Here is a 26,180-nt window from a genome sequence, read left to right as displayed (position 1 = left end):
GAAATCATGAAATCTGTTTACTCTATTTCGTAGAGCTACATATGTGGTGGGTATTAGCTTTGGTTATCGACACACCATATCGCGGCTTTTTTTATGAGCGATGTGTCAGCTGGAAGCCACCGGTCCGCCAGATTATCGTGGTAACCCACGCGCCTCGCGTGTTTGCTCGCGATAGCGTAGGTAAATATCCGCGCGCTGATATACTCGTAGGTGACGGCGCGCTTTGCGTATCCTGGTGCCCGACTCACAGACAACGTAACCAAATAATACACTGGCGCATCTAAAGGCGATATAGTTAAATTTTTGTGTAAATCTACGTGTCGTTTAGGAACCCAAAATAGTCGAACTGCAGTCCTCAGCAGTTGGGTTAAGAAACGAGGTGAGAATTTTTGATTTGTGAAAGGCTTGTTATCGTTTTTCGCACTTGTAGAAACCGTCAAACACTATATTTCAACTTACAATAAATATATGAACAACATGTTTACCAGTGCTATCTCTGCGATCAATAAATAATTCATTCAACCCGAAGGTGATATCAGTACAATACTCTTTCCTATGTATAGCAATGGTACAATAATAGTTTTGCCTTATTTTATGTTTGAAGCATTATAACCACTGTGTAGTTGCAAGCAGACCCAGTTAAGCGTTTTGTGTAGTCAGAAAATCGAATTAAAGGTTCGCAAAATATGAGCTCAAGCATGGTGCCTAAATAGCACACTACACTGTCGCCTCAACGATAACTACTTCGATGGGCTCCGGTACCACGTTGGTAAAAAGCAGGAACATTCACATTAAACAGGATTACGGCTAGTGTCATTGGCAGTTGTTGTAGTTGCTTGTTTTGAGACGTACGTTTCAGCAACATATTAGCGGCGTATTCGTCAGTAGTCCTCGAGCTAAGACATCATATCCCTGCTAGCGTTCCTAAAACTCATAGTTTTCATTCAGCACAGCCAATAAGAGATTATCTCGCCCTAAGGTACACATTTCCTGAAGTTTACTGTAGTACTATAAAGGGCAACCGAGATTTTCGAATTTCGTGGCTATTGAAAACTCTTCCTTTAATGTCAAGTGTGAAATCCATCGATCGCATTGTACAGTGAACTCTCCGGGCTAGTTAGGCTATAACTTTGCAAGTATACATCTTCTGGATTTCCTCACAACACCCTCCAGAACAGAGGAGGGGGAAAACCATATAAGGACAAAAACTTCCTGGCAGATTAAAACTGTGTGCCCGACCGAGACTCGAACTCGGGACCTTTGCCTTTCGCGGGCAGAAGCTCTCGCAGGAGAGCTCCTGCGAGAGCTTCTGTAAAGTTTGGAAGGTGGGAGACGAGGTACTGGCAGAAGTAAAGCTGTGAGTACCGGGCGTGAGTCGTGCTTCGGTAGCTCAGTTGGTAGAGCACTTGCCCGCGAAAGGCAAAGGTCCCGAGTTCGAGTCTCGGTCGGGCACACAGTTTTAATCTGCCAGGAAGTTTCATATCAGCGCACACTCCGCTGCAGAGTAAAAATCTCATTCTGGTCATATAAGGACAAGTATGAGGGCAGCGAGGACATAGGACAGAAATAATGTAATGTGCAATTTATAGATGCCATTTTTGTATTGTAGGAGCATGAAAGTAGCAACTATAGTTGCCATACCGTGTACATCCTTTTTCCTTCCGTACATAATTTACGCACACGTCTCATCGCTTTCTATTTATTTCGCGTGTCTACTTGTACACAGCGCTCTCTTTTCATCTTTTAACAGATTTATTTTCTCTGTTTTTATACTAGTTGTAACAGTTCATATTTCTCACCCGAGTGTTTACGTATACACAACAGTGCACTGGGCGAACTCTTATGTGGGAACTGCAGAGGGACTGTTGCTGTTATTAAGGAGATAGACATCTCGCCGGAAATCGGTAACGGGCGTAATGGAATCGAGTGCAACGCTCGAGAGCCAGCCGCCACCTGCCGTATGCAAACGCCAGACCTGCGCGATGTTTTCCCATAGCAGGCGCGCCCACGCATCCCGCAAGCGCCTTGTCCGCCCAAGAAAGGAAGGACTTCCGGCGCTTGTCAGCCACTTCCGCAGACGGACGTACGCGGCACAGACACCGCGCTGCGCTGCTGTTCCTACTGAGCGTTGAAGTCTCCAGTTGTCGGCCTCCCCATGTTCTCGGTCTCCACAGTGGAAAAAGATATTGTCGCGATGTGTGATGGTCACACATCTATCTGTATAATTTTTTGGATTATAAGGCATGACTTCTCACAGTAGTGGTATTCAGTTTTAGCTAGTTCATCTCCGGTATACTCTCGGAAGCCCATTTCTCTCGCAACTCCTCGTGCATCGCCTCCGGTAAATGCTTCCATCTCTGGTTTCCTGAAAAATAAAACGATAAACGCTTTCACAGATGACCATCGCACAGTCTTCTACTATCGTAACTACAAGTAACAGGTAGCTGGGTGTAGAGAAATTCGTAACTTTAGTGCAACATGAGTAACTTTTGTGCTTGTTATACTAGTTCTGACAGCTGTCAAATGATGAGAGCTAATCACAAATAATTATTGCACAACAAAAAAGGGTATTTACCAAGGTGGAACATAAATGACACTTGGGCCATTGAGAATATTGTGTCCTTTGAATAACTGATAATCCCATCTCTCGTGTTCGAACCCCATTTCAGATTTTCATGCTGGTTGTGGAACTGAACCTGTCTCATATTGGTAGCGCGATGGCTTTCGTAACAGAGGTGGCTGTTTTGAATTTCAGAGGTGAAAATAATTTTAATTTCGGAATTTGATCGGTAAAGAGAGCTTGTAGTCACTAGACAGCATACCAATATGTGGGTCAAGATTCTAAACGTGTCTGCAGTGGCTTATCAAATGAGGATACACGAACGTGTCTCACAAGCGTCTTCTAACCAAAATATCGCCTCAGTTGTGCGACTAGATTCGTGATTTTGTGTCAGAAAGGTCACACACAGTTCGTAGTAATACACGGAAAGTCATCGAATGAAACAGAAGTAATATCCGGCGTTCCCCAAGGAAGTGTTATAGGTCCTCTGTTGTTCCTGATCTATATTAACGACAGAGGAGACAATCTGAGTAGCCCTATTAGACTGTTTGCAGATGATGCTGTCACATTCCGTCTTGTAAAGTCATCACATGACCAAAACGAATTGCAAAATGATTTAGATAAAGTACCTGTATGGTGCGAAAAGTGGCAATTGACTCTGAATAAAGAAAAGTGTGAAGTTATTCTCATGAGTACTAAAAGAAATCCGCTAAATTTCGATTACGCGATAAGTCACACAAATCTTAAGGCTGTAAATTCAACTAAATACTTAGGGATTACAATTACGCCGGCCGGGGTGGCCGAGCGGTTCTAGGCGCTGCAGTCTGGAACCGCGCGACCGCTACGGTCACAGGTTCGAATCCTGCCTCGGGCATGGATCTGTGTGATGCCTTTAAGTAGTTCTACGTTCTAGGGGACTGATGACCTCGAAAGTTAAGTCCCATAGTGCTCAGAGCCATTTGAACCATTACAAATTCAAATAACCTACACTGGAACGATAACATAGATAATGTTGTGGGTAGAGCAAACCAGAGACTGCGATTCATTGGCAGAACACTTAGAAGATGCAACAGGTCTACTAAATAGACTGCCTACACCACTCTTGTCCGCCCTATTCTGTAGTATTGTTGTGCGTGTGGGATTCGCATCAGGTGGGCCTGACAGATGACATCGGCTCGTTTTGTGTTATCGTGAAATAGGGGAGATAGTACCACAGGCATGATACGTGGATTGGAGTGGCAGTCATTAAAACAAAGGCGTTTTTCGTTGCGACGGTATCTTCTCATGAAATTTCAATCGCCATGTTTCTCCTCCGATTCCGAAAAGATTCTGTTGGAACCGAGCTACATAGGGAGAAACGATCATCTCGATAAAACAAGAGAAATCAAGACTGGCACAGAAAAATGTAGGTGCTCGTTTTTCCCGCGCGCCGTTCGAGAGTGGAACGGTAGAGAGACAGCTTGAAGGTGGTTCATTGAACTCTCTGCCAGGCACTTGATTGTGAATAGCAGAGTAATCACGTAGATGTAGATGAACCCGTCAGTATTTAATCCTAGCCAATTAATTCCAGTATTTGTTCTCGATAACGCAAATAGAGCACTTCACCCTCGGTGAAATCCTAAGTGTCGTTTGCACTGCACAGTTACGTAAATACTGCGCAACATGCAGTAAGACAATAGAAAACCACAGATCTCCACTCTTGTTTGTTGGTATAGGAAACAACCTGCTAGAAAGAAGTTCTACGTAAGAGATTATAGTAAGCGACAAATAAATAATGCGTTTTAATGCCCATTGACTACATATACTCCAGCTGCAGATGAAGAGCGGTAATGCCTGATACTGGGTGGGCGATAGGTTTGAATAAATGAAAGAAAATACAAGCAGCTTTTGTGAACACTTATGTGTAAAAAATGAGCCTTATCAGAAACTTTGTGTCAGAAATTCTTTCAGAGTTTTCCCCTGCTTTGTGCGACAATAAGATTTCGAGGCCCCAGGAGTACTAATCGAGTAGAAATGAAAGCTGTGACACCTATATAAGAAAGAGAAATTCATGTGTGGTATGAGAGAGTAATAGAGACAATCATTTACAGCAATGCGTACGTGGAGCGCAAGAAGAAGTATCTCGTGTCCTACTTGTTCTATAGGTCGTTCAGCTGGCGAATATCTGGGCATATATGGCCGTACTGGGTTATACGTTACGCCAGCCTCGTTAGCCATCCTACGAGCAAGATGCAGCACGCGTGACATTCCGCCTTCACAAACTGGTCATTAACACTGCAGTTCTACATCTATATTTAGAAAGCTCAAACAGAGGCAGTTGTTCGTCTGTAAATGACAAAGAGGTTTTAATGGTTCAAATGGCTCTAAGCACTATGGGACTTAACATCTGAGGTCATCAGTCCCCTAGACTTAGAACTACTTAAATCTAACTAACCTAAGGACATCACACACATCCATGCCCAAGGCAGGATTCGAACCTGCGACCGTAGCAACAGCGCAGTTCCGGACTGAAGCGCCTAGAACCGCTCGGCCACAGCAACCGGAAAAGTGGTTTTACGGCGTACTAGAATGTTGTTGCGTTGCACCATGCATGTAACTGAATCTGAAAACCGTATTGTCTGCAATGCATCGTATTATGAAGTCTTAGGCACTGTAGTTGTTCGTATTTGCTGAAATGACTGTAATTTTAACAAACAGTTCGCCTGCCATATCTTAACTACTCCCTGTAGTGGGCTACTCTTTGTTTCCAGATTTCATTGCCTCTATTCACTCAAGAATTTTTTTTAATTTTATTTTATTTATTTATTTATTTATTTATTTTTTTTTTTTTGTACTTTCGTGTATCAGTTGAAACTAAGTCACATGGAAATGGACATAATCTCAAGATATATATGGTTTACTGCTTTTCGGTACGTGATATTCGAAAAGCAAAGCTGATCAGTAATCATCAAAGATACGTGTACAGATTAATATTTCAGTAGTTATATGTATCTTGAGATTATGTCCATACACGTATATATATTAAGCCATCAGGGAAGATCGTCCATGGTTTACTGCTCTTCGGTACGTGATATTCGAAAAGCAAAGATAATAAGTAATCATCAATGATAGTGTGCAGATCAATACTTTCAATAGTTTGTTGTCTAATAAAATAAGTTAAGCGCCGTGGGGTCGATCTTAGGAAGTGACGTAGATAACGAGGTAAAGTTGTCCTCAAACCTAATGCTGATTTGAACATAGCAGTGCTGTACTAGGCATGGTCCCACTGACGGTTGTATGCCCTTGCTTTGCTCCGATCTTAGAGCTGACTTACCTAGCCAGTTACGAGGGACTGAGGCCACAGTCTTAACGGTGGATCCCGTACCGAGCTACGGTGTAGTGACGAAGAAACCCTACTATTGAAGATTGAAGCTCAGATATTTTTATTTTTAGTCTTATTCACTTAGCTATCTAAGCCACTCGGTGTAATTAAAAAGGATATAATTCTTTTAAATTAAAAATCGGTACACCTAATATATTGCGTCACAGTTCTTAATAATATCGACAGACGTGATAAGTAGGCTCCTGACGTCGATCTTCAAGGTGTGATGTTCAAGCCGGCCGAAGTGGTCGCGCGGTTCTGGCGCTGCAGCCTGGAACCGCGAGACCGCTACGGTCGCAGGTTCGAATCCTGCCCCGGGCATGGATGTGTGTGATGTCCTTAGGTTAGTTAGGTTTAACTAGTTCTAAGTTCTAGGGGACTAATGACTTCAGCAGTTGAGTCCCATAGTGCTCAGAGCCATTTGAACCATTTTTTGTGATGTTCAAGCACAAATTAACATTGCGCTAGTATAGTGGTTTTTGGATCTACCTGACGAGTCCTTGGGTGGCTGAATTAGTGTCAATGGTCTCCATTGTATTACAGTCAATAATGGATCATGGAACTGACGGCACCATCAGAACAATTATTTGCTGTCATGATATTTTCAAAATGAGAGGTTGAAACCTACGTTTCACACCAAACCTACTGAGAAGATTGTCAGCAGTCGTAAAAGAAAAAAAAAAAAACTGTTCGCCGACGTCAGCTGGTGTACGCCTAACCGTGTAAGCAGTGTGTTTGACGGAGTCTGACGTTTGCCTTCGTGTTGTTGCAGGTGCTGTGGCACCTGGACATCTTCCGACGCAGCTTCCGAGAGCTGTCCGGCCATGCGTGCATGGCGGAGTCGTGCATCTTCTGCGCTCTCAAGGTAAGCGGCGCGACTCTTTCTGCTCGCTACAACGCGCATGCGCGGCGGATGCACCCGGCTGGAGGCGGCGGAAACCACTGAGCGCTCCGGCTGCTGCAAGAACTGCCTTCACGGCTCACAGAGCCCGCCGGCCTGCCGGGCTCTGCCCCTTTGTCTGGTCGAGGAGCAGAGTGCGGCAGCCCAGTACCGCTGCCTCACCATCTACGAGAGCTCCGCTTTACGGCGTACACCGCCAAAATAAACACGTACCACTAGCTTCGTAAGCGTTACGTTTACACCGCAATCGTACTATCGCTGGACGCTTGCAAGACAAAGCAAGGAGACTAGGACATCACTTCCACTTAGTGAAATGAATACAAGCTCTCTCTCTTAATATGGATAGACATAAGATACTACCTGTAACAAAGAGAAAGAACCCGGTAATTTCCAATAACAGGGAAAGTGGTTTTCTGTGGTAGAACTAGGAAGCGGCATGAAATGGGACGATCACGTAAATTCAGTTTAACGGACGGCCAATTTAAGACTTACAACTAGACAAAATGCCAATCGAATTTTTGTATTTTTTGGTGTATATTTATGGTACGTGAAGTTCAGAACTCAAAACATAAATCTACGAAAGCAATTCGATGCAAGCCTCAAACGTTCCGGAGAAAATCGACTGTTTAAAGTTTTACGAACGTCACTAACCCTAGTGTATCAGAACAGGACATTTTGTACTCAATTTGATACAACGATCCATTAGAGATATAATATGTGCAATTAACTAACGCATAACCTATAAATTATGTCTTCCTTTGAATAAAACGTGCGGTAGTGCACTTTACGATGGTTCGGTAGCAATGTAATATTTCTTCTGCCCCCTTCCCCCCCCCCTCCCCCCTCTCTTTAAGTGTTCAAGGATTAATAGCATGAAGGAAAAGCGTTCTCTGACGGGTTGTGTATCTCTGCGGTAGAATCATCGCTTTCCACATGGTGGACCCGTTTTCGATTCCTCCCCGGATTAAATTTTTAAACATAGTGTTCTAGGGTTAATAGCCTGAAGGGAGGGCATTCTCTGACGGGTTGTGTAGTTCTGTGATAGAATGCTCGCTTTCTACAGGGTGCACCCGGTTTCGATTCCTCCCCAGGGTAAATTTTTAAACGAAGATGTATGCTCAATGAGCATTTCCGTGATGCGTAAGATACAAAAGGATGAAAAATATAATTTGTAATATTCTTTTAATCTGAAAAATCTTCAATAAGAAACTATAAAAGATAGGAAATTAAGAACTTATGTTTGTAGTGAGAACTGTATTTTTGTACACACTATTTAATTAGAAATAAGAAGACGTGCGTTTTTCATAAAAATGAGAATTAGATATCGTAATTAGCGTATGCTCGAGAATTTTACGTTTAAATGATGTAGGTAACCGAACTGGAAGGAAAAAATCGAAATAATAATGACCGAAACGACTTTGTAATCAACGATTGCTAGACTCATACCCTTCTCACTTTTTATCCCTTCTTATGCGTTTTACGCTTCATGGAAATGCTAGTAGAACATGCAGCAGCTCTCTGATTAAAAATGTCATCTGCCCGGAATCGGACTGAGAACCCCTACGTGGAACGTGAGTTTTCCACTAGTGAGTCGCGCTGGTTATCGAGAAAAGATCAAGCTTACTTTAGGATATTAATTTCAAAATCGAAGTCTTTGACAATTTTTGAGAGTTTTGGAGGATAGATATTTGAGTCCTGAACTTCTTGCATCATGAACTGCCGTGTTTCTAGACTGCCGCAAGGCGTTTGATACAGTTCCCCACAGTCGTTTAATGAACAAAGTAAGAGCATATGGACTATCAGACCAATTGTGTGATTGGATTAAAGAGTTCCTAGATAACAGAACGCAGCATGTCATTCTCAATGGAGAGAAGTCTTCTGAAATAAGAGTGATTTCATGTGTGCCGCAGGGGAGTGTCGTAGGGCCGTTGCTATTCACAGTATATATAAATGACCTTGTGGATAACATCGGAAGTTCACTAAGGCTTTCTCCGGATGATGCTGTAGTATATCGAGAGGTTGTAACAATGGCAAATTGTACTGAAACGCAGGAGGATCTGCAACGAGTTGACGCATGGCGCAGGGAACGGCAATTGAATCTCAATGTAGACAGGTGTAATGTGCTGCGACTACATAGACAGAAAGATCCCTTATCATTTAGCTACAATATAGCAGGTCAGCAACTGGAAGCAGTTAATTCCATAAATTATCTGGGAGTAGGCATTAGGCATTAGGAGTGACTTAAAATGGAATGACCGTATAAAATTAATCGTTGGTAAAGCAGATGCCAGACTGAGATTCATTGGAAGAATCCTAAGGAAATGCAGTCCGAAAACAAAGGAAGTAGGTTACAGTACACTTGTTCGCCCACTGCTTCAATACTGCTCACCGGTGTGGGATCCGTACCAGATAGGGAGATAGAGAAGATCTAACGGAGAGCAGCGCGCTTCGTTATAGGATCATTTAGTAATCGCAAAAGCGTTATGGAGATGATAGATAAACTCCTGTGGAAGACTCTGCAAGAGAGACGCTCAGTAGCTCGGTACGGGCTTTTGTTGAAGTTTCGAGAACATACCTTCACCGAGGAATCAAGCAGTGTATTGCTCCCTCCTACGTATATCTCGCGAAGTGACCATGAGGATAAAATCAGAGAGATTAGAGCCCACACAGCGGCATACCGACAATCTTTCTTTCCACGAACAATACGAGACTGGAATAGAAGGGAGAACCGATAGAAGTACTCAAGGAACCCTCTGGCACACACCGTCAGGTGGCTTGCGGAGTGTGGATGTGGATGTAGATAAATAAAAAAAATTCGAAAGTCAGATTGTCGTGTGATCACCTTGTTGGATGGATGATCTCCTTGTTAGATGGAGCGTTCTGGGAAAGCATAGTACATCTGTGAAGGAAATTGCGAACAAGGCCGCAGTGCGACCAGTTCTAGAGTATCGTTTCAGTGTTTGCAGTCCTTATCAAGTAGGTATGGTAATACACATCGTTCGAATGCAGAGACATGCCGTTAGGATCGTAAGAGATCGAGATAGAAACCCTCGAGGGACGTAAATGGGAATCTGACTTAAATGGGAATCTTGTGCAGAAAGACACTTGTAAACAATGATCGTGAAGCTAGGCCGGACGACACATCCGCCATTCGCTCGACCGCCTGTGGTGAGGTGTGGAGGTTGTTTCATTGGGACTCGGACAGCTGCGCAAGCTGCCCGGGGCGCGGATTTGGAGAACGCTTTCTCCGGAACCGACCGTTTTCTCCGTCATTTCATCAAGCGACGGCGAAAGTCTATTCTGTTGCATCCGCTGCGGTCTTCGCTCTTATGCTTGTGACTCAAGCTAACCACACGTCACTTCTTGGCTTTCTACATTATTGCGTCGCTAACTTCTTGCATCCTGCTCAATCTTCACAACCAGGTGTTGTCCGCACTCGAATTCAGATTTTCACGCGAAGATAAATGAAATCGCCTTTCACGTGGGTATTGTTTTTGTAGCAAAGACGAAAATCTATAGTGAATCAGTCGGGGTAAGAGCACTTCACTTGTAGTGTAAGGAGGAAGAGCCAGTTCAAATATGTAGCAAAATGATTTGAGAGACAATGCAAGTCATGTTATGAAACTAAGAATATGAAGCAAAGTGCATGATACTCCAAGTGAAGGCAATTTTTTACGATGTGCAGTATAAGGATGGTAGCAAAAACATCGAGTGCAGCCACGAAATCAACAATCTATGTCTTTAGTGGCACTTTTTAGCTATAGAAAAAAAGTAAGTCGATATTTTATTGACTGAGTAAGGAGAAATAACTGTTAGTGTCACAGGTAACGTTTATGTTGAGTAAAAGGAATAAGCGAATACATCTATCTCCTCGGAAACACTAAAAAGACGAATTTTGTCTTGACGTAGTGTGCACAACTGCAAAGGTTAATGGAAAGCAGTTTCAATGGTGAAGTCATCGAATTCTTGTAGATTACGAGATATGGTTGTGGTCTCTGAACTGGTGGTATACGGGATCCCTGATTTGTGTGGTTTTTTTTTTTTTTTTTTTTATTGTATGAGTTGGGGGGGGGGGGGATGTGGTGAGTTGCAGAAAATCAGCTCAGATTCGTCGTACTCGTGTAGCGCAGTTCAGACTTCGTAGATAGAAATGTCATGTCTTTTTCGGCAGACTTTGGCCACGAAGAGATGCAAGTGTCAACAGTGATGTTTACGTATTGACAACTTTCGTGGTGCCCACTGTACCTGTAAACAGTTTCACATCCCACGAAGACCCGCCTGAATGACCCCCATTGCACAAATTTCCACCCCGAACATAAACCATGCGATGAAGACTCGAAAAATACGCACCCGCCAGGTTAGCCGAGAGCGCTAATGCGCTGCTTCCTGGACTCGGGTAGGCGCGCCGGCCCTGGATCGAATCCGTCCGTCAGATTACCGACGTCGGCCGGTGTGTCGGCCAGCCTGGATATGGTTTTTGGGCGGTTTTCCACATCCCGCTAGGTGAATACCGGGCTGGTTCCCACGTTCCGCCTCAGTTACACGACTCGCAGACATCTGAACACATTCGCACTATTCCATGGATTACACTAGACGCAGACAGCTGGGGTACACTAATTCTGTCCTGGGGGTACGGGGTGGTAGCAGGAAGGGCATCTGGCCACCCCTTCTAACCAACCTTGCCAATCCGTTCCTAACCGTGCCGACCCTGCGACACCGCGGGACAAGACACCAGCAAAAGAAAGAAGACTCGAAAAATACGTGTCAAGACAGAACTATCAACCCACCCGGTGTAAATCACCGCGTATTCTTCAGACTTGTTGTTAGACAACCTGGCAGTTGCTCGTCTGTGAAAATAATGCATAATAGTCTTTGCAACCAGTACACGTATGCTGTATATAATGGTGAGCTATGATCCAGTTTGCTAAATTTTGTGCGCCTAACTATTGAAAGAGTCCAGTATAAACGTTCCTTTTTCTACTCAGTAAAGATCACTCTTAATTTTTTTTGACCTGCGGTAGTGAGACATGGACAAAGAACAAGTAGGGTTTTTTGTAGTTTGCTTTTGGTTCAAATGGCTCTGGGCACTATGGGACTTAACTTCTGAGGTCATCAGTCCCCTAGAACTTAGAACTACTTAAACCTAACTAACCTAAGTACATCACACACATCCATGCCCGAGGCAGGATTCGAACCTGCGACCGTAGCGGTCGCGCGATTTCGGACTGAAGCGTGTAGAACCGGTCGACCACTCCGGCCGGCTAGTTTGCTTTTGGGAATAAGTTATATGTTGATGCCGACGTAATGATTGAAATGAATAAAAATAAATCGACACTTCTTGCTGATATCGCTCGTGCAAATGCCTTGAGCTCCCTATCTGCTAGTTCCAACGCTGAGTTTAAAAACTAGCCTGTGCACGTTACTCCACTGAGGTCCATAAAGCGCAGTTTTGCCCTTCGCCCGGTTAATTTGACGCAGCTGTTCTGTACGCCCGTAACGGCTCGGGGCATATGCTTGATAAGTGGATGGGACGTCGAAAAAGAGAGCAGAAAAAGTGATCGTTACTTTCGGGGGAACGAAAACCTCTCTCCCGCCTTTGTGTGTCGGTATCGTTTTCGACAGACACAGCATTTACCGACCTATAGTGTTCAAACAACGCGAAAAAAGTTCCACGACAAAGGCGCTTAAAAAACAATCACCCACAAAGGCAGTCCGGTCGCTACTGCTGTCGTGCGTGCAGCGCGGATTGCTTTGTGCGTGCGCCTCTCAGCGGGTGCGTACGCCTGCCATACGCACTCTTTGAGCTCTGCAGGGTGTTACAAACTACGCGGCTCAATATGGGCGTTAGGCTTCCTGTTGCAGTACCAACTTCATTCTTCGTTAGAATGTTGCATTACTGTGATAATAGTTAAATCACCAATGCTGAGTTACGCTGTCGTTCTTTTTAGCTTGTTATGGGCGAGCATTAATACATCTACACTACTGGCCATTAAAATTGCTACACCACGAAGATGGAGTGCTACAGACGCGAAAATTAACCGATAGGAAGAAGATGCTGTGATACGCAAATAATTAGCTTTTCAGAGCATTCACACAAGGCGCCGGTGGCGACACCTACAACGTGCTGGCATGAGGAAAGTTTCCAACCGATTTCTCATACACAAACAGCAGTTGACCGGCATTGCCTGGTGAAACGTTGTTGTGATGCCTCGTGTAAGGAGGAGTAATGCGAACCATCACGTTTCCGACTTTGATAAAGGTCGGGTTGTAGCCTATCGCGATTGCGGTTTATCGTATCGCGACAATGCTGCTCGCGTTGGTCGAGATCCAATGACTGTTAAGAGAATGTGGAATCGGTGGCTTCAGGAGGGTAATACGGAACGCCGTGCTGGATCCCAACGGCCTCGTATCACTAGCAGTCGAGATGACAGGCATACCGAGCGAGGTGGCGCAGTGGTTAGACACTGGACTCGCATTCGGAAGGACGACGGTTCAATCCCGCGTCCGGCCATCCTGATTTAGGTTTTCCGTGATTTCCCTAAATCACTCCAGGCAAATGCCGGGATGGTTCCTCTGAAAGGGCAGGGCCGACTTCCTTCTCCATCCTTCCCTAATCCGATGAGACCGATGACCACGCTGTCTGGTCTCCTTCCCCAAACCAACCAACCACCCATGACAGGCATCTTATCCGCATGGCTGGAGCGAATCGTGCAGCCACGTCTCGGTCCCTGAGTCAAGAGACGGGGACGTTTGCAAGACAACAACCATCTGCACGAACAGTTCGACGACGTTTGCAGCAGCATGGACTATCAGCTCGGAGACCATGGCTGCGGTTACCCTTGACGGTGCATCACAGACAGGAGCGCCTGCGGTGATGTACTCAACGACGAACTTGGGTGCACGTCATTTTTTCGGATGAATCCAGGTTCTGTTTACAGCATCATGATGGTCGCATCCTTGTTTGGCGACATCGCGGTGAATGCACATTGGAAGCGTGTATTCGTCATCGCCATACTGGCGTATCACCCGGCGTGATGGTATGGGGTGCCATTGGTTACACGTCTCGGTCGGTCACCTCATGTTCTCATTGACGGCACTTTTGACAGTGAACGTTACATTTCAGATGTGTTAAGACCCGTGGCTCTACTCTTCATTCGTTCCCTGCGAAACCCTACGTTTCAGCACGATAATGCACTGGATACAGAAAATGTTCGACTGCTGCCCTGGCTAGCACATTCTCCAGATCTCTAACCAATTGAAAACGTCTGGTCAATGGTGGCCGAGCAACTGGCTCGTCACAATACGCCAGTCACTACTCGTGATTAATTGTGGTATCGTGTTGAAGCTGCATGGGCAGCTGTGCCTGTACACGCCATCCAAGCTCTGTTTGACTCAATGCCCAGGCGTATCAAAGCCGTTATTACGGCCAGAGGTGGTTGTTCCGGGCACTGATTTCTCAGGAACTATGCACTCAAATTGCGTGAAAATGTAATCACATGTCAGTTCTAGTATAATACATTTGTCCAATGAATACCCGTTTATCATCTGCATTTCTTCTCGGTATAGCAATTTTAATGGCCAGTAGTATAACTACCTTATGGTATCTGGCGGGGGGTGCTTTGTATACCACTGACACTCCGCCCCCCCCCCCTCCTTTTTCTGTTCCATTTGATAATGGTGCGCGGGAAAAGCCAGGTTACTACGGTTGGACCGGCTGGACAATGGCTACATGTCTTCGACCATAAGCGTGTCCTCCACCCTGAGCTATCCGAGCACGTCCCGCGTCTCGTAAAGTAGCTCCAGTGTCCTGAGGCGTTTTTGTTTGCTTGCGTTGTTCCTAATAAGGCCAGCCTCAATCAAGAGGCTCGGAGAGACGACGGCGGGAACTTGTTTTCGCCCGTCTTACTCCGGGGAGGCGAGAGCGCAGTCGATGAAATCTACTGTCGTCATCTTGGCTAATAACGGCGCCTTCCATAGAAGGCAGAGTCTCCTCCCCTTTTTATTTTATTTTCCTTTCTTAGTCTTGTCGACTGTGTCGTGCCTTTATACCGCGCAGCTCATTGCACTTAAGGGCGAGTAATCTTCGTAACCATAGTTTCGTCGCTCATTTTGCGCAACATGTTATACTGAAAATAACGTTTTTCCTACCATTCCTCTGGTATGTAATACGCTTATTGGGCTAAAAAGAAGTGTCTAAACGTAAATAAAAAGATTATGTTTGCTACACTGTGACAGCTCTTTGCTCCTTTTTTTTTTTTTTTTTTTTTTTTTTTGAGGGTTTGTAGCTGATTGTCGTCAACAGTGATAACGCCATTTTTGCAATGTAAAAGAATTTTTGTCATATACGAGGGTAAACCCAAAAGTAAAGTCTCTTATTTTTTGTAAGTACATAGACCTGTTTATTTCTACAATGGTTTACATCAGTTTACAGCGTGAACATTTAGCTATTTTTCGACATAATCACCATTTCTGTCGATGCATTTTTGTAGACGCTGTGGCAGTTTTTGTATGCCCATGTCATACCAGCTCGCCGCCATGCTGTTCAGAAAGTTTTGAACCTCTTCTTTCACCTCGTCGTCGGAGCTGAATCGCTGGGACCACAATTATCGCTGACAGGTACTGCGAGAGTCTGAAAAAACTGAAACGGGCAATTCAGAACCAGAGATGAGGAATGTTGAGCAAGGGCGTACAGATTATCCATGACAACGCTCGCCCACACGTCGCTCGGCAAACCGTTGCTCTCCTGCAACAGTTTCAGTGGAACATAATCACACACACACACACAAACCCTGTAGTCGTGACTTGGCGCCCAGTGACTATCACCTGATCCCTAGGTTAAATGAACATTTGGCCGGAAAGCGATTCAGCCCCGACGACGAGGTGAAAGAAGAGGTTCATAACTTTCTGAACAGCATGGCGGCGAGCTGGTATGACATGGGCATACAAAAACTGCCACAGCGTCTACAAGAATGCATCGACAGAAATGGTGATTACGTCGAAAAATAGCTAAATGTTCAAGCTGTAAACTGATGTAAGCCATTGTAGAAATAAATAGGTCTATGTACTTATAAAAAAAATAGGAGACATTGCTTTTGGGATTACTTGACAAAAACCGTGTCCACATCTGTAGTTAGCGTCGCTGCCTCTAGATCGCGAAGTCCCGGGTTCCATTCCCGACTGTGTCGGAGATTTTCTTCGTTCGGGGACTGGATGTTTGAGTTGTCCTAATCATTTCGTCTCATCATCTCATCATCATCATCATCCATGTACAACTCATCAAAACGGCGTCAAATAGAAAGACTTGCTCCAAGCAGAGGAACTACTACAGACGGTGTTCTTCCGGGCAATAACGCCTTCAGATCATTACAAAAGACGCTTTATATCAAGGGCACCTTCCTGCCACTCTGCCAGCAGTGACGGGTACGCATACTGTGACACGTGTACACCAGGGGAAGCGTGTCGCCAGCCAGCAACGCACGGAAGGCGGCCGTCACGCGCCTGTAAATAACTAGAGTCGTACAATTAGTCGCGCTGGCCGCCGCTGGCCAGCCAAATGCCCCCCTCTGTCCCCCGATAGTCAGAGACGCTAGCCATCCCTCCGCCGCCAGCACGCTCTCCAACTGGCGAGTAACCGGATTAGCGCGAGGCTGCCGTGCTGGCGCCAGTGGCTCAGGTCAGTTCTGGCGGGGGAGGGCGGCGTCGCACCAGCTGAGGAACCGAAAGGCGTCCTCACACGGAACCGAAATTGGCTAACGTTGACGTGGAGCTGTACGATTTCTGTAATGTCACTTTCTGGTGTTTCACGTTGAGGAGGCATTTCTACAAAAATGTTTCAAATGGCTCTGAGCACTATGGGACTTAACATCTGAGGCCATCAGTCCCCTAGAACTTAGAACTACTTAGACCTAACTAACCTAAGGACGTTACACACATCCATGCCCGACGCATGATTCGAACCTGCGACTGTAGCAGCAGCACGGTTCCGGACTGAAGCGCCTAGAACCGCTCGGCCACAAGGCCGGCGTCATTTCTTCAAGTGAACATGTAAAGTAGAGCCAATGTGAAGCAAGGACGCTGCAACGTCATTAGCAGGACTTGCGAGACGCCATTGTCGTTTTCAGCTGATGTCCATATTTGGTGGATTTTATGTTATGACTTATACCCCTTCCATGTATGCTGTTTCTATGCACACTCAGGGTCTCTCGAACTGGTCGTTGTTGTTATGATTTTTTGTGATAAAATGACGGGAAACATCATATTGGTGGTGAAAGAATTATTGTGTTCGGATTCACGTCTTACGGAAATGCATCGTATTAAGGCAATGATCCATAGAAGATTCATCAAAAAGGCGCCGTTCGTGGTAGGATTTGTTATAGTTAATCCTAGTAAATTAAACCGGCGGTTAAAATCTTCAAAAGATCGTGACGTAAAATACGAGATCATTTGTTGCATATGTTCAACCAAGTCTATCTGGTAGAGGCGGAGACTTACGAAACGGTATGTAGCGGGTTAACGTCTCCCTGTATCTAGTTTTTCTTTTCACCTCTGCGTTTTCTACAAGGTTCTGCGACTTTCTTATTAAATAAATAGTGATAATATCTGTAATACTCGATATTAGATAAATATAACTGCACTCTCAGTAGTGAGTTTGCACTATTTTGTGATGTTTTATGAGCTGATGTCCTTACTGACTGGACACGATTCAAATGGCTCTAAGCACTATGGGACGTAACATCTGAGGTCATCAGACCCCTAGAACTTAGAACTACTTAAACCTAACTAACCTAAGGACATCATAAACATGCATGCCCGAGGCAGGATTCGAACCTGCGACCGTAGCGGTCGACATCAGAGGGCAGATTGAACATTGTCTCACATCTTTTATTATTAATCTATAGATTCACAGATTCCTGAGACATGAGAAATGTTTGTTGCTACAATTCATGGAACGCTCGGTAAATATTACGGTTTTATTGGTGGTTTAGAACCCTCAACCGACTTGTTGAATCTTGTTTTCGTATGATAACATACCTTGGCCCTGGAGTTCCCCTTGAACCTCATTAAAATCTTGAAAAGAAGTCGATCTCTTCCATTATATTATTTAATGTTACAATGTAATTTTCTCGGAAACCTTTACGAAACCCAGGTCTTTACCATGTTTGTTTCGTCCGTTAGAAACTGCTCACTGAAACATAAGACTGCGGTTTCGTTTTTAACATGAAAACATGAGGCGGTGACCTTGATTTATATTTAATTTATCTTGCGTTCGTCACGTTTTGTAATATAAGTATCATTTTAAGCGTGTTCTTTTAAATTACGTAACGACAACTTACAAATGTAACTGGCTTCTGTACACAGATGCATAACTGTGGAAACAACACCGTCCTCCAAACGCCCAAAAATATGTCGTTAATTTTCGGGTCTTAAAGACGCTCGGGAACATGAAAATATTTTCCTGGCAGAATTATGAGTTTCCAATTTTATAAGAACTCTCACGTGCAAAAGCAGACACACACTGACGCACAAGTGAACTGTCGCTGATAATTTATTTATCTGAGTTTCTAGATAACATTACATTTCAAATTGCATTATTGATACATATTTGGCAGTATCTTTAGGACAAAGGAGTAAGAATGAAAAAAAATCGCATTATAGTGACTTCCCATATCGAAGCGACAGCTCTCACAGACATAAAAACCATCAAAAGTAATTTAAAAAAACACACTTGAAAATGACAATTATTCCCCGAAACGCATGTGTTGTTGTTGTGGTCTTCAGTCGTGAGACTGGTTTGATGCAGTTCTCCATGCTACTGTTCTCCATGCTACTCTATCCTGTGCAAGCTTCTTCATCTCCCAATACCAACTGCAACCTGCATCCTTCTGAATCTGCTTAGTGTATTCATCTCTTGGTCTCCCTCTACGATTTTTACCCTCCACGCTGCCCTCCAGTACTAAATTGGTGATCCCTTGATGCCTCAGAACAAGTCCTACCAACCGATCCCTTCTTGTAGTCAAGTTGTGCCACAAACTCCTCTTCTCCCCAATTCTATTCAATACCTCCTCATTAGTTATGTGATCTACCCATCTAATCTTCAGCAATCTTCTGTAGCACCACATTTCGAAAGCTTCTATTCTCTTCTTGTCTAAAGTATTTATAGTCCATGTTTCACTTCCATACATGGCTACACTCCATACAAATACTTTCAGAAACGACTTCCTGACACTTAAATCAACACTGGATGTTAACAAATTTCTCTTCTTCAGAAACGCTTTCCTTGCCATTACCAGTCTACATTTTATATCCTCTCTACTTCGACGATCATCAGTTATTTTGCTCCCCAAATAGCAAAACTCCTTTACTGCTTTAAGTGTCTCATTTCCTAATCTAATTCCCGCAGCATCACCCGACTTAATTCGACTACATTCCATTATCCTCGTTTGGCTTTTGTTGATGTTCATCTTATACCCTCCTTCCAAGACACTGTCCATTCCGTTCAACTGCTCTTCCAAGTCCTTTGCTGTCTCTGACAGAATTACAATGTCATCGGCGAACCTCAAAGGTTTTATTTCTTCTCCATGGATTTTAATACCTACTCCGAACTTTTCTCGCGTTTCCTTTACTGCTTGCTCAATATACAGATTGAATAGCAACGGGGAGAGGCTACAACCCTGTCTCACTCCCTTCCCAACCGCTGCTTCCTTTTCATGTCCCTCGACTCCTACAACTGCCATCTGGTTTCTGTACAAATTGTAAATAGCCGTTCTCTCCCTGTATTTTACCCTTGCCACCTTTAGAATTTGAAAGAGAGTATTCCAGTCAACATTGTCAAAAGCTTTCTCCAAGTCTACAAATGCTAGAAACGTAGGTTTGCCTTTCCTTAATCTTTCTTCTAAGATAAGTCGTAGGGTCAGTATTGCCTCAAGTGTTCCAACATTTCTACGGAATCCAAACTGTTCTTCCCCGCATGTATGTATGGTAATAAAATTCGTGACTGGCAGCAGGTAACTCAGGTGTTAAAGACGTTGCCGTGATTTAACAGTGTCCATGTTCATGTGTATACTTCACATCAATACACGTGTACCCATCCACGCGTGACGTAGTTTTCCGTTCTATAACTAAGATCGACGGACCTGCGTAACGGAATTTCTGGCCGCCTGTATTCTATAACCTGGCGCTGGTTGCACCTGACTCGCTAGCTACATAACGGTTGCCCTCTTTGGCGCTGCTGCCGCGCCGAGTACCACGGCGTTTGCCACAGAGGCAACGGGCTGCAGCGCATCAAACCATCCAAGGAACAGGCGCAACAACTGCAATCGCAGACTGTTTCCAGCAGCTAGTCAGAACATAGTGCTGGATTTGAACATTCGTTTACGGCAATTTATCAAGTGCTGTAATTGCGAAGCAGAGTTCGACTTCATTTGTTTAGGCTGCGTATGCTTAACCAATAGGTGCTTGTTGGGATAAATAGCTTTCCTGAGGAGAAATAACTTTTCAACTCTGTGCGAAAACTTATGGGACTTAACTGCTAGGGTCATCAGTCCCTAAGCTTACAGCCGACCGGTGTGGCCGAGCGGTTCTAGGGGCTTCAGTCTGGAACCGCGCGACCGCTACGGTCGCAGGTTCGAATTCTGCCTCGGGCGTGGATGTGTCTGATGTCCTTAGGTTAGTTAGGTTTAAGTAGTTCTACGTTCTAGGGGACTGATGATCTCAGATGTTAAGTCCCATAGTGCTCAGAGCCATTTGAACCTAACCTTACACACTACTTAACCTAAATTATCCTGAGAACAAACACACACAAAGACCTATGGCCGAGCCGCACAGCCCATGACTGAGGAGAAATAAAAAATACTTTAAGGAGTCGTAAAGGAAAAAAGTAAATGCCCTCTAAAGTACTTTCCCCGGGCTTGCTGTAAGGAAATTAGCACTTTGGCAGCACTTTTGGTCGATAGATCCGCCTTGCCAATAATCAGAGTGGCAGATCACCTTGTTTGACTGCAAAATATTCCCTTTTAATTTCATTGCGTCCGATGCACATCTTAAAAGCGCTACAATCATTTAATTTTCTATACTAAAACATTAAACTATGGGCAAGATAAAACTGGCTCGGAAAGCATTTAATGCGCTTAAAGACAGGAAACCCAACTTACGCCGCTTACCCTGTGCGCTTGATGTAAGTTGGGTTCCTATCGTAAAGTGCCTGCATTATTTCTCAGAACACTTTTGTTGTGTCCAGCATGTACTAGTGTACATAAATATACGCAACAACAGCATCACAATAAGTTTATCCCTGTAGCTACTCCTGCCATATCAGTTTTTATGCCTTACTTACCGCTGTTGTTGTTGTTGTTGTTGTGGTCTTCAGTCCTGAGACTGGTTTGGTGCAGCTCTCCATGCTACTTTATCCTGTGCAAGCTTCTTCATCTCCCAGTACCTACTGCAACCTACATCCTTCTGAATCTGCTTAGTGTATTCATCTCTTGGTCTCCCTACGATTTTCACCCTCCACGCTGCCCTCCAGTACTAAATTGGTGATCCCTTGATGCCACAGAACAAGTCCTACCAACCTATCCCTTCTTCTAGTCAGGTTGTGCCACAAACTTCTCTTCTCCCCAATCCTATTCAATACCTCTTCATTAGTTATATGATCTACCCATCTAATCTTCAGCATTCTTCTATAGCACCACATTTCGGAAGCTTCTATTCTCTTCTTGTCCAAACATTTATCGTCCATGTTTCACTTCCATACATGGCTACACTCAATAGAAATACTTTCAGAAACGACTTCCCGACACTTAAATCTATACTCGATGTTAACTAATTTCTCTTCTTCAGAAACGCTTTCCTTGCCATTGCTAGTCTACATTTTATATCCTCTCTACTTCGACCATCATCAGTTATTTTGCTCCCCAAATAGCAAAACTCCTTTACTACTTTAAGTGTCTCATTCCCTAATCTAGTTCCCTCATCATCACCCGACTTAATTCGACTACATTCCATTATCCTCGTTTTGCTTTTGTTGATATTCATCTTGTATCCTCCTTTCAAGACACTATCCATTCCGTTCAACTGCTCTTCCAAGTCCTTTGCTGTCTCTCATAGTATCGAATTCAAATGGTGCAAATAGCTCTGAGCACTATGGGACTTAACTTCTGAGGCCATCAGACCCCTAGAACTTAGAACTACGTAAACGTAACTAACCTAAAGACATCACACACATCCATGCCTGAGGCAGGATTCGAACCTGCGAACGTAGCAGTCGCGCGGTTCCAGACTGAAGCGCCTAGAACCGCTCGGCCAGCGCGGCCGGCCGCTATCGAATTCGTTCTGGAAACAGCCTCATATGCTGTGGATGAGTTATATCTCTGTGGATGAGCGATATCTCCACAATATCCTCTCTCCCGCAAGGAATACGCGAGAACTTGTGTGATGCTTGAAAACTTAGAAAGAACCCCTTAGAAGAGCGACAGCAGGGCTGTGATGTCGGGACGTTAATCGTGCTTAAATAGCTCAGTCGGTAGGCACTTCTTCGTGAAAGGTAAACTTCTCAGATTCGAGTGCCGATTCACCACACGGTTTTAATCTGCTAATTTGCCAGGAAGTTTCATATAAGCGTACCCTCAGCATAGGTTCCAAGTTAGAGTCCCAGTGAGGCACACGGTTTTTACATCAGGAAGTTTAATACGAGCGCACACTCCGCTGCGGAATGAAAATACATTCTAATAACGGCTGTAGTTTCCCTTTCGCCATGTTGGCTAATGTTACGACTTCAGGTCAGTCGCCGGCCGCAGTGGCCGAGTGGTTTTAGGCGCTTTAGTCTGGAACCGCGCGACCGTTACAGTCGCAGGTTCGAATACTGCCACGGGCATGGATGTGTGTGATGTCCTTAGGTTAGTTAGGTTTAAGTAGTTCTAAGTTCCAGGGGACTGATGACCTCAGATGTTAAGTCCCATAGTGCTTAGAGCCATTTGAACCATTCAGGTCAGCTCAGCACACTGTTGACCCTGCAACTACTGAAAATGCTGTTGGCCTTCTTTAAGAATCATGTTTTTGTCTGTCCTCTCCACAGACACCCTTCCGACGCTGCACCTAAGGCACGGCTATTTTTTAAGGCCCCCAAACCACCCCAGTGCAAGCTCAGTGGATCGTGGTGGTAATTTCTCTGAGTTGATCGTAACTTAAAAATAACCGAAAAGTTTGCCCCTGGCATTTCGCAGTTCATTCCTTCCTGCACCATAAGCGGCTGCTCCGACTGGGTATTCTACCGTTGTATTACTCGGAGTTTCACAGTGAACTTTATCCCAAAAGCAGAAACCTCCACTGAGGAGAACCTCCTCGTCCCGTGGCCGGAAAGACGCCAGGCCCGTGCTCCCAGGGAGCGCACGTTCTCACGCGGCTCCAAGTGTCGTTTTTCCCAGACTTTAACACCGGGTTTCCCTCCGTAATTGGCTGCCGTGTCTTCGCCGCAGGAGATCTCCCAGCAAGTCGCCAAAGAGTGTCGCAGAACTATTCCGGTACGGTGGTGGAATGGATGTCCCGGCGTCCTTGCGTCCGGAACCGACCAGAGCTCGCTTTCGTCACGCGTCCACTCGCTCCAGCAAGTCCTCTGAAACTGCTTTCATTCCGCCCCGGCGACTGCTAGGCATCGCTGCAGATGGACGACGGCGTCTTGTCTTCTCTACGCTCTCGTCGAGCATCACGGATTGGCTTAACGGATATAAATCGTCCGTAGAGCGTGTAAACATGGCACTTTAGCCAGTCAAATTGTGGATTCTGAGCATTTCAAGCAACGTGCAAGGCAATGCGTGAAAACTGTCAGAGGCAGTGAAATTTGAAACTTGATTGCTTCATTAGTTTTTCGTAGTGTGTGGAAAATAGGAGGCGAAAATGAAGGCAAGGAAGCGCTGGAGGTGATATTCGAATTCCGAGCTGCTCGTATCAGAAGTTGAGGTGTGTGTCATCTACAATTGCAGGTGATGACGGTTATTGGCTATTGCGAGCACTCTGACATGGCTCAACAAGTTCATCCTATTATATTTACTTTTCTCTACAATACTTCACATCTTGTGTACCCAAAGCAGTCTGTCAAAGACTGCACAGAATATACAAGATGGGGCAAATAAAGGTGGGCCGGAGAACAGAGCTCCAGCGTAACAAAGAAACACAGGCGTCGGGTTGATTTGAAAGAATTTCGAAGCGTTTTCTGGTGAACTGCAACCACATTTTCTGGTGTGCGGGCAGTTTTCGAAATGTTTTTGTCTTGACCAAAACAGATCCGGTCTGAAGCCATTTTCGGAGTAATCGTTGCATGTCACTCTTTGCTGGCACTTTGGCACCATTAAACTTCTCAGCAAACAACTGACCACACCGTTTCAAGTGTGTGTGAATTCCTGTGGGACCAAACTGCTGAGGTCATCGGTCCCTAGACTTACACATTTCTTAAACTAGTTTATGCTGAGAGCAACACACATACACACACACACACACACACACACACACACACACACACACACACACACACCCATGCCCGAGGGAGGAGTCGAACCTCCGGCGGGAGGGGCCTCGCAATCCGTTACATGGCGCCTCTAACCGCGCGGCCACTCCGCGCGGCTGCCACACTGTTTCCACGACTTTGTTGACACGTAAGTTTCCACAACGAACACCCGATGCTCGACTGTGAGTACTACCGTCCCCTTTGCACGGCTTCTCGCACACTGACAGAGACCGCACTACGCTCTGAAGCGGTGTGAATCGCGTGGCGGGCGTACACATGCTGTGCGTGTCACGGGGTGTGGTTACATGCATACATGCATGTCCCATCGTATCCACACGTCCGGGCCACTTTCATTATTAGTACGCTTGCAGAATCGTGCAAGCTATTTTGTACATCGAAGGTAGTCCATATCACTAGAGGTGGAGCAAATGCTCGGACTGAGCAAAGCTAGAGTTATGGGGGCCTCAGTCATGAGTGCGGCACGAGAATTTGATTCTGGCTCCTCTCGGATGCAAACTCAGTACCATAATCACTGTCCCAGTATGATCCGCGTGCTACACGTAATTACTGCAGAATCCTTTTTCCGGTTCATGTATATGTTGTATTATTGAACTTCTACATTATATGGCGCTACGCAGTGACCTAGCGTTGTGATTTAAACACCATAATGGTACATAGGGTGGAAACTTCTAGGTGTTTTGGGGGTTGTCCTGAGGAACGAATTGAGGATAGGAACCCGTGAACGTCATTCAACGACAGAGCGTGGAAGTTATAGGCTCCGACGCCTGCTACTAGGCTACCCCCTCGGCATTAAACGTGACTCTGTACACTGGCGGACTGCAGGCGGAACGTCTCTCAGTTTGTTATTCAGTGATCGCGACTGACTGCCACGATCTCGAGCGGAGAAGATGGAGTTAGCTGCTGCGTAGAAAGGACTTGCCTCCTATGAACGCGATGCTCTGTTGCCTCAGGGGATGACGATTTCGGACACGATTTTTATCCGCAGTTTATTTTTCTTCTGGAAGCCTCTAAAATCTCCAGCTGGAAACCAATGGCGCCCATCAAGGCAACAGAGCATTACACTCTTAGGTGCCAGGGTGGTGTAGTGATTAGCATATCTGCCGAGCGAGCAGGAGACCCAGGTTCGAGTCCTGGCCTTGGTAAAAGTTGCCGTCCGGGGTAGCCGCGAGGTCTAGTGCGCCTTGTTACGGTTTGTGCGGCTCCCCCATCGGAGGTTCGAGCCCTCCCTCGGGCATGAGTGTGTGTGTGTTGTCCTTAGCGTAAGGTAGTTTACTTTAGTTAAGTAGTGTGTAAGCCTAGCGACCGATGACCTCAGCTGTTTGGTCCCATAAGAACTTACCACAAATTTCCAAATGTTTTTAGGAGACAACGCCTTTCTACGCAGCAGCAAGCTCCTTCTTCTCCTCTGGCGATCATGGCCAACCAGTCGCGATCATCGAATAACAAATAACATAACGAGACGTTCTGCCTATGGTCCGTCAGCGAAAGAAGTCACGTTTGCTGTCGAAGGGGTAGCCTAGAGGCAGGCGCCGGCACCTAAAACTTCCACCCACTGTAGCGTCGTTGGATGTAGTTTCCGGACGCGGTTTCCTACTCTCGATGTGTTCCTGAAGACGCTCTCTACAGCTCGTCAGTTTGTCACAACATTTCTAGGATACTCTGTACAGGAGGCACAGGGTTCATATCTCCTCTGACCATCCAGATTTCTGTTTTGGATTGATAGAATGGGGAGTGAAAAAGTACTTCTAATGAGAAGTGAAGAAGAAGAAGAACGAAAACTAACGAAAAAGATACACTGAAGCGCCAGAAACACACTGATATAGGCATGCGTATTCAATTACAG

At 45.1% G+C, this 26,180-nt stretch overlaps 1 protein-coding gene and 1 non-coding gene across 3 annotated transcripts in view; both read left to right on the top strand.

Moving 5' to 3' along the window:
• LOC124781039 overlaps positions 1-26,180 on the top strand; it is a 327,426-nt gene that overhangs the window by 259,749 nt on the left and 41,497 nt on the right. For both annotated transcript variants that reach the window (XM_047253824.1, XM_047253825.1), the window contains one exon: positions 6,694-6,786. In XM_047253824.1, coding sequence (XP_047109780.1) covers positions 6,694-6,786 — 93 coding nt within the window. The remainder of the gene's footprint in view (positions 1-6,693; positions 6,787-26,180) is intronic.
• On the top strand, positions 25,408-25,479 carry Trnaa-agc. Its single transcript has one exon. It is a non-coding gene; the product is annotated as a tRNA-Ala (tRNA).

Source organism: Schistocerca piceifrons, chromosome 1 (assembly GCF_021461385.2).
Source record: "Schistocerca piceifrons isolate TAMUIC-IGC-003096 chromosome 1, iqSchPice1.1, whole genome shotgun sequence".
Classification (NCBI taxonomy): Eukaryota; Metazoa; Arthropoda; class Insecta; order Orthoptera; family Acrididae; genus Schistocerca; species Schistocerca piceifrons.
Note: the sequence above shows the minus strand (reverse complement) of the source record. Positions and strands in the feature narration are given on the sequence as shown.